Genomic DNA, 8,756 nt, shown 5'->3' with positions numbered 1-8,756 from the left:
CCTGCTCGGCTTCGCCGCCCTGCGCCAGCACCTCGCGCTCCCCGCGCAGGACGACGCCGCGGACGACGACCTCGCCGCGCACCACCCGCGCCCGCAGCACGCCCCGCCCTCGCCGCCGCCGTACACCCAGCGCCACGTCCACATCTCCCCCGTCTCGCCCGCCGTCCACCCCCCCGCGAGGATGGGACCGGATGAGGCCGAGCACGCGAGGGAGATGCTGGACACGTCGAGCTGCTCGGATGATGCCAGCATGACCGCCGCCGCGTCGTGGCATACGCTCAGGGATATCAGGGAGGAGCTGGACTTGGACACGTGCGAGCAGCGCGCGTGCGAGACGCGCGGGAGAGCCTGGAGGAAAGACGATGCTACGCTGTTTCATGCCACGCAGTCGGTCGTTAATTTTGTCCTCGAGGGCGATGAGGACATGCTTCACCGCAAGCACGACATGCAAGCGCAAGGGCGTGCCCAAGGCCACGGGGGCGTGCGTGCCGCTCCTACGCCGAGGTATGCTGCACCGCAGGTGGGCGCACGGCCATATGACCAGTACGAAGAGCACCATGGGGTCAACGGGATGGAACACGAAGCCTATGATTACCGAAGTATGCCGCCTCCAAGGGCTGATTGGCCGCGACGGCGGCAGGACTTCCTGCCGCCGTCACACTCTGTGCCCACTAGCACGTTGTAGCTGCGTGGCATCGCCGACGCGAACGGACCGGGACAAGTTGCTTGGCGGCGGCGGTGCGCGTTTTGGGGGGAACCTTTTTTTTTTATGTACAGATGATGTTTTAAATTAGTGCCGAGTGCGTGCTTGGCGTGCTTGTGGAAATTGCAAGGTCAAGGGTAGTGACCTTTTGACGGAGCCGCAACCGTACATGGCGGCGTGCTTAGGGCGCGAGAGATGATGAAGAAATTGCAACATTGCGCGTATCTGGGGGATGAGTAGTATTCGCACGTCCTCGCAAACGTTTTTTTGACCACAGTAAATTTAGCCGAACTGAGACACGAATGAAGTTGGGGGGCGTTGCCGGAAGGCGGGAAGCAGGTGCGCCGTAGTCGGGGAGACCGAATCGGCGGTGGGCATGCAAAAGTTGCATATCTTCTAGCGCACGTCCTGGCGACGCCACAGCCGTTCCCCTGCACGCCACGCCACGAAATATCTCCGGCGGACACGGTTAGGGGTACCCCCTTCCGAGCGGAGCAACCAAGCAGAGGCCAAGGGCGTGCTCCCCGCCACCCTGCGCTGGCCCGCACCCGCCATTCCTGGTTTTTCCTGGTTTGCCTGCCTGCCGCCTGTTTCCGCGGGATCACCATATGCGCATCGCGATCCGCCTCCCTCGCTAGTGCCCGCCTTTTCCACCCGCCGCCCACCACCCGACACCTACACGCGTACCAACTACTGTACCTCCTCGCGCACATGCGTCGGCAACGCCCCATACGCGCAAGAGAGGCGAGCGCGGTCGCGAGGTTTTTGAATAATCACAAAACTGACTGCCCAACTAATATTCCGTAACAACCCTCGCTGCGCCCGAACCGTCCATTCTCACAGGTCAACCTGCACCCGCCAGAAGACCATTGGGGCAAGGCGGAGTGCGCTGCCCATCGCCCGCCCGCATTTCTGAAGCAGTACCGCCCTTGCAGACACGTTGGTTGTAGCACCCGTCGCGTCGTTGGCAAGCCGTGTGAGGAATGGGCCCCTTCGGAACCGGAATACGTTAACCGTTGCGGGATGCCACTTGTGTTCGTTGGCAACCGAAAATCCGTTTTTCTGCCCCTGATCTGGAGAGGCACGCGTCTTGAGACAGGGAGCTTGAATGGATGTAGGGACAACTGCTTCAGAAAAATCTTCTCGCATCTGCGCCGAGATAATCGTACCTCAGCACTCCCACACTTGCACTCTCTACGGTAGCTACACTAGTTGCTGTGCGTGGATACTATATCTCAAAAGCGTAAAGAGACTCGTGGTCAACATGATTTGCTCTGGCGACAATGCCGCCGGTCTACTGTTTACAACAAAATGGAGCAAGTGAAAGGATCAAGACTCTCTTCTCCAGCACTACTGTAGTACCTGCCATGTGCTACTCTAGTTTACCAATTGGAAATCTAGTTAGCCGACATAGCCGGAAAGTCGCGGTACGTAATAGAGAAAAAACTGCTCACTTGCGTTCCTGCCATACCAAATGTAAAACGTACATTCCATCAACACTCAAACACACTTCTTACGCTTCCACGTAGGTGTAGTAGGCACCCTTGGAGTCGACGTAGACGCGCTCGGAGGTACCGAGGCCAAGGGCGGCGCCAGGGCCAGCAGCAGCGAGCGAACCAGTCTCACCATTGGCGGAAGCGGATCCAGACGTCTTGTCAGCGGCAACGGAGACGGTGTTCTCACCCTCAGCCTCGACGCCGGAGCCGTTAGCAGCAAGAGCGGCAGTTCCAGGAACGACCTCCTCGGTGGCGGGCTCCTCAGTCGTGGGCTCCTCAGTCGTGGGCGTCTCAGTCGTGGGCGTCTCAGTCATGGGGGTCTCAGTCGTGGGGTGCGTGGGAGTGGCCGAGCCAGTGTGACCCTCAGACGGCGACGTCATGGAGTAATCCGGGTTCGTGGACGGGTACGTCGGGGCCTTATCGGTCGGGCACGGCGTCTTCTCGGCGGTCGGGTACTCCGGGGCGGTGTACACCGGCTCGGGGTCGGCGACGGGCTCAACAGTTTCGTACTTGGGAGCTTCCGGGGCAGTGTACTTCGGCTCGGGCTCAGCGGCGTACTCCTCGGGAGCTTCCGGGGCGGTGTACACCGGCTCCTCCTCCTTCACGGGCTCCGGGCACGGCGTCTTGTAGGCGCGCTCGGAGGTACCGAGGCCAAGGGCGGCGCCAGGGCCAGCAGCAGCGAGCGAACCAGTCTCACCATTGGCGGAAGCGGATCCAGACGTCTTGTCAGCGGCAACGGAGACGGTGTTCTCACCCTCAGCCTCGACGCCGGAGCCGTTAGCAGCAAGAGCGGCAGTTCCAGGAACGACCTCCTCGGTGGCGGGCTCCTCAGTCGTGGGCTCCTCAGTCGTGGGCGTCTCAGTCGTGGGCGTCTCAGTCATGGGGGTCTCAGTCGTGGGGTGCGTGGGAGTGGCCGAGCCAGTGTGACCCTCAGACGGCGACGTCATGGAGTAATCCGGGTCCGTGGACGGGTACGTCGGGGCCTTGTCGGTCGGGCACGGCGTCTTGTCCGGCTTCGGGTGCTTGTCATCAGTCTCAGGCGTCGTGTAGGAAACCGGCTCATCTTCGTACTTGGGAGCTTCCGGAGCAGTATACTCCGGTTCCGGGGCAGAGTACTCGACAGGAGTCTCCGGGGCGGTATACGGAGCCGGACCAGGGGCGGTGTATACACCTGTCGGCGTAGCACACGGGGTGGCTCCGGCCATGGACTTGGCATATCCAGTAGCAACAGCGACAGTGGCGATGGCGATGTAGGTAACCGTCTTCATTGTTAGTTGAGTTAAGAGTGTTGTCTACCGGAGAAGATGTGAGAGCTGATGGAAGGGAAGATAAGAATGAATGCAGATTGCAGGCTCACTTTATAAAGCGTTTTGCGAAAGTAGTGAAGACAATGGAGTAGCATCAACTTTGTTCCCAAGTGTGTGTAGAAGGGGGCAGAAGGGCCCGTCCCGAATATTCAGTGCTAACGCAAGCTAGTTCCGGACAAATGCTCCATGATAGATGAGAAAGAGGCAGTTCCCTGGTAACGAAGTTAGGGAGGAAGGTGCAGACTCCCCACGGGCCTCCCAACGTGGCATTCATGGAAAGTGGGACGTAGACTGCCGCATTCTCGAACTGTCAGAACGGACGAGAGGGTCGAAAGAATACGGGGCGTATTGACAGCGTTCCAGTCCCGACGAACGAGTTCAATATTGACAACTGGAACACGAACCTCCGGCGGCCATAATTCCCTAACTGCGTGCTCTCCGCAAGATACCCTTGCGTCATAATTGATGCAAGGGTATGCGGTAACATGGGTATCCATTGGACATCTTGGTGGGGGCAAGAAAGGCTTCTCTTGACAAATTGACCGGTCTTATTTAGGCACGTCTCTAGTTGTCTGGGGTACAACAGGGCCAACACCTAGCATGTCTTACAGCTACAAAAGGTGGGTCCAGCATGCTCTCTGCCGGCCTGAGATATTGAGAGAAATAGAGCAACGACTTGATTCCCAGCAATAGTCTTCATCGTATATACGGAACTGATGGCCCTCTCCCACGCATAGTTTCAGCTGCAGCATCGCAAAATACCATGTGGATATTTCATTTGCGCGCTTGGGCCCATTGTCAAGTGTTTAAGTCGGTGTGGCGACCCTTCTTTCATCAGAGCGAGACGAGCGCGTTTGCTTCCCGTACTGTCGTCCATTCTATAATTCACACTCTGGCTGTCAGGAAAATGCACGCTCCCTCCTCTGTCAAATTTTCGTACGGTTAGTCCATCTACATCCTATCGCACGAATGCAGCATTGTAGAATGAAGTTAAAACCGCAATCGAAGATTATGACTCCATTATTTTCAACCGTTATTCTTTTCAGGGTACGGCCAGGACTTGGATGTGGTCAATTGGCCCAAACAGCTGACGGCCCGAAGTTCTTATGCCGAATGTATACCTTACGAAAGCCCTGTATTGCATTAAGCAACTGCATGACCAAGAAACAAAACATGACTGTGAAATAGAATGCCTTGGAGCAGCACGCATTTCGGAAAGTGCTGACAATCCCTTGCGACCTCGTTCCTCCCAAGCCTGAATAAACATTTTAATCCTTAGTTCCCTGTACCTTCAGCATGCATATGTGCTGCTCTCCGTCAATTTTCGGTCATTTGAACAACAGATAAACGATGTAGAGCTCCACAGCAACTGTATTCTGAATTCGCTAGACAAGAAGTCAAAAGCGTTTGGATATAAAGTGACAGGACCAATATGAAAAGGACAAAGAGCTTTTAGTCTGGTACTTTTGAAGAAGAGCTCTTCTCAATATTTTCTTGATTGATGGATCTACATTTCCGATCAGTTGGTATTGAAATAACATACGCTGTAGAGCCGTAGATGGTGTAGAAAGAAGAATATAACATGCGAAACGTTTGAATAAATATGTATCGAATTGAATGCAAAGATTTCTTGTCTTTCAAGTCAAAGTATCACAGACAAAATTCCGTTTCGGTGCTAATGTGAGCAAGACCACTAGCATTTCAGAACGATATTGTCAGACCCTCGTGTGCACCACATGAGGGTCTGACAGATATATTGGAATTCTCCTGAGACGGCATTTTAGCCTTTGATGGAGAGAAGTGCCTGTTGGCTCTGACAAGTTATGAATTTTCATTTTTCCCCCGAGTCCTTGAAGGCAGAAAGGAGAAAACTCATCCGCATCTTTCTACTCCTGAGCTGGAGAAGCTGGTCTCAGATTAGCTAAACAACTGTAAGGTATGAGTTGTTTCAAAGGAAACTACTGCAAATCATTTATTTGGATAAGGATTCTGAGACTGTTTCAAGCTCTGCCTAGATGAATTATACAATGCAATGTTCCATTACCGCTACTGGTTGAGGCAATCGAAGTTGCATTTTCCGAAGGGAAAATAATATTTCTCTTACTTGAGTATGTGAGGTGGTGATGGATAAAAAGATATTGTATGTTCCAAACGAATCATCTCTATTTAATACTGCTAAATACAAGGATTATTGTCCTGGCAAGAATCAAAAATAGCGGGACTCCAAGAGTGCAGTGTGAGGAATCACCTTTTGTTCAGTTTTCGTAAAACGTCGTCGTAGAAAACGAGGTCTATTTCGTGATGGAGACTCTTTCGGGGAAACGTTTTGAATTCAGAAAGCGTTCGCGGTAAATATTTTGATTTCGTACGTAACATAGCAAAATTATATGTACAAGACCATAGCTCAGTGACCCATCAACTTAGATAAGTTCAGTTTGTTCATACACGGATGCTCAATTGATGTACCTAAATAGCGCTAAGGAAGGCCAGCTCTCCAAGTAGAGTGAATTTTGGGTCAGGCAAACTAAGTACTGCCTCTGTCTCTTTAAGTAGACTATTGCGATGGAACCTTTGTCCTCCGATACTGTAGCATGGGCTTCAGAGCTTGGAACTCTTTGACATTTTTCGTTTTTGCCTTTAAAAGTACTTTACCAAAATATTGCGCTACGGTAGGAGTGTTTGTTGGAGATCGATCGTTCTGGAACAGAGCGATGATGAAAGTTTCTTGGGCTCTGGCTATTGTCGGAAACGAACAACATGCACTGCAGCTGTACCACCTTGCCCCTTTATTATCCGGCTGTTAGCAAAACTGCTCAAAAATACGCTTTGAGATGGAGCCCTTCTGTGAGCGTGGTTTCTATGAAGGATACAAAGTGTTGAAGACAAATACTTCATCACCTTGTTCGTCTACAAAGCGGGGCAGGTATGATTCACGGGAGCACCGCCTTGACATAAGCAAAATTCCTAAATTGATAGTGCGAGGTTGCATTGCTGGTCTAGCTGAAAGAACCCCACACAGATGATGAAAGCTCGAGATGTCTCGATGCTCACATCAGCTGCTGCCCTTGTCATCATACGCGTCTTTGCATCCGTTTTTTCGATGAACAGAGTTTCACTTAAGTCCATATCAACACAAAAGGAGGTTGTCTGTTTGTGAGGCCCGATTAACCTGATCTCTTCAACTCCATTTAACCCAAAAGAAATCACCTCACCCACCACGAGCAGAACGCACTACTTCTACCAACTGTCTCGACTTCTCACTCATCCGCAAAACTTTCATACGCGATTTCCATAACGACTCTCGCTCAAATGCCTTACAATCCCCTTTCTGGAAAGTACCTCGACGTCATGGAGACGCAGGTTGACAGATGGATCAAGGACAACCGCTGGACAGATCCGCAAAAAGCAGAGAAGTTTCACAAGCACATCGCCAACAAAGCCACCTGCCAATGGGTCGGAGATTGGAACACCAGGCCGAAAGAGGAGGCTGCTAGAATTGCAAATCACGCCCACGCAAACAACGCTCTTTATCAGATAGTGCTCTACAACTTTCCGAACCGAGACACTGGCGGCTTTTCAGCCGGTGGTGCTGGATCGAGACAAGCTTATATTGCATGGGTGAGTGCTATTGCGGCAGGTTTGGGTTCGCGGTCCGGTATCATTATTGTTGAGCCGGATGCAATAGCGCATGCGCCAGAACTTGACGAGAACAGCAAGAACCAAAGGCTTAGCCTTCTCCGAGAGACAGTCGTTCTCCTCAGGAAAAGGTGTAAGCACGCCTACATCTACCTCGATGCGGGACACTCCGACTGGCTGGACGCTGGTACGGCACTTGGACTTTTGTTGACGGCTGGCGTCCGCTTTGCAAATGGTATTTCGTTAAATGTGTCCAACTCCCAGTGGACGAAAGAATGCTACAACTATGGCAAGCGGATCGTAGAAGGGATCTCTGAGGAGCACGGAATCGTCATCGACACCTCAAGAAACGGAGCTGGTCCACCACCACCAGAGCAGACGGGCTTTAACGCATTCGCAAATCCGCCTTCAAATAGACTGGGCATGGCGCCGACCTTGAGGGTGCCGCCGCCGAATATATTCTCCAACCGCTTGCATGCCCTTCTATGGGTTAAAGTGCCCGGAGAGAGTGACGGTGACTACAATGGAGCCCCGCGAGCTGGGATGTTCTGGCCTGAAGGAGCTATGCGTCTCGTTGCGGGTTTGAGTTAGAAAAAGTAGTCTTGTATTTGGGGCGAGTTAAGAATCTACTTTCGGAGACGAGTGAGGCTCATCCGTGGAGAGTCTGCGGGCTCTGCAAGAATAATATACAGGGTATAGCAGTTTTTACAAATGAAGGATGGCACAATGGGAAGGAAGAACATGAAATGCTCTTCTCTCAACCACAGGGTACTGCTGTGATGCGCTCGACGGATGAAGCTACATGAGTAAGGAGTGTTACCCACTACCCGTTGGCGTGAAAGAAGGCCAAATATGACGAAGAACGGGACATAGCGGACAGCTTGACTTCTATGTCCTTTCTTGTGTTTGGCCTTTTTCTGAATAACTTATTTGCTGAATGAGCGTGTTGTGGCTTCAGAAAGGCTGCTAAATTCAAATACCGATTAGCCGTTCATAAAGACCAGTACTGTAGCAAACTATTCCGGATTCAGAAGCGTCCCTTGTCACACACACCGTACGTCACTTCGCTTTCACATCCAAAAAATGATCCTAGAAAAATGGGTTTGATATGAACAAAAAGAAGATGTGCATTCAGCTGGTACTTTTTGGAAGAAGTTGTAGCTTCACCGAAACCACTGCCATATCTCACGTTCTACAGACCTCTAGTAGAGAAATAGGAAAACAGCCAGTCAGGGACAAGAACAATATCGTTCCAACGTTCTCCTCGGATTTCAGGTTTTGCCATGTAACCATAACGAACTTTATTGGACTGCATGCAGAAGAAGGTGCATGCGTCGAGTCGGAAACTGCCGCACACGGAGGGAATGTCATCGTAGATGTTATCAAGTAATGATGAAATCATCGCTACAGGCGAAGGTCAAGAAAATATAACAGGTAGTATAGGTGAAAGCGCACAAGGCACGCACTCCTTTCTCTGCACGCGTTCTCCCTCTCCACTTCGGTAACGGAATTTTGACCGTATCGGAACGAATTGAAAGATGTTCCCATGGCTTCATGTGTTACGAAGTCCCGAAATAGAGCTGGATGTGCACTGGGAAGTGAACATGCGGGTGC

The 8,756-nt window shown here is 52.0% G+C and overlaps 4 protein-coding genes; 2 read left to right on the top strand and 2 right to left on the bottom strand.

Moving 5' to 3' along the window:
* Positions 1-1,010, top strand: part of CHC_T00008544001 (WD40-repeat containing protein) — a 4,754-nt gene extending 3,744 nt beyond the window's left edge. Inside the window, exon 2 of the mRNA XM_005717787.1 lies at positions 1-1,010. This exon is cut by the window's left edge and continues 777 nt beyond it.
* Positions 1,011-2,216: 1,206 nt separating this feature from the next.
* On the bottom strand, positions 2,217-3,467 carry CHC_T00005971001 (hypothetical protein). The gene has a single exon (XM_005717786.1). It carries the CDS (start codon positions 3,465-3,467, stop codon positions 2,217-2,219), a length of 1,251 nt encoding a protein of 416 aa, XP_005717843.1.
* Positions 3,468-3,478: 11 nt separating this feature from the next.
* Positions 3,479-3,601, bottom strand: CHC_T00005970001 (hypothetical protein). The gene has a single exon (XM_005717785.1). The coding sequence runs from the start codon at positions 3,599-3,601 to the stop codon at positions 3,479-3,481; it is 123 nt and encodes a 40-aa protein (XP_005717842.1).
* Positions 3,602-6,815: 3,214 nt separating this feature from the next.
* Positions 6,816-7,733, top strand: CHC_T00008563001 (glycoside hydrolase Endo-1,4-beta-glucanase of family GH6). The gene has a single exon (XM_005717784.1). The coding sequence runs from the start codon at positions 6,816-6,818 to the stop codon at positions 7,731-7,733; it is 918 nt and encodes a 305-aa protein (XP_005717841.1).
* Positions 7,734-8,756: the final 1,023 nt, after the last annotated feature.

This window comes from Chondrus crispus, genomic scaffold (genome assembly GCF_000350225.1).
Source record: "Chondrus crispus Stackhouse genomic scaffold, scaffold_33, whole genome shotgun sequence".
Taxonomy (NCBI): Eukaryota; Rhodophyta; class Florideophyceae; order Gigartinales; family Gigartinaceae; genus Chondrus; species Chondrus crispus.
The sequence above is the reverse complement of the archived record's forward strand: the minus strand, read 5'-3'. Positions and strand labels throughout refer to the sequence as shown.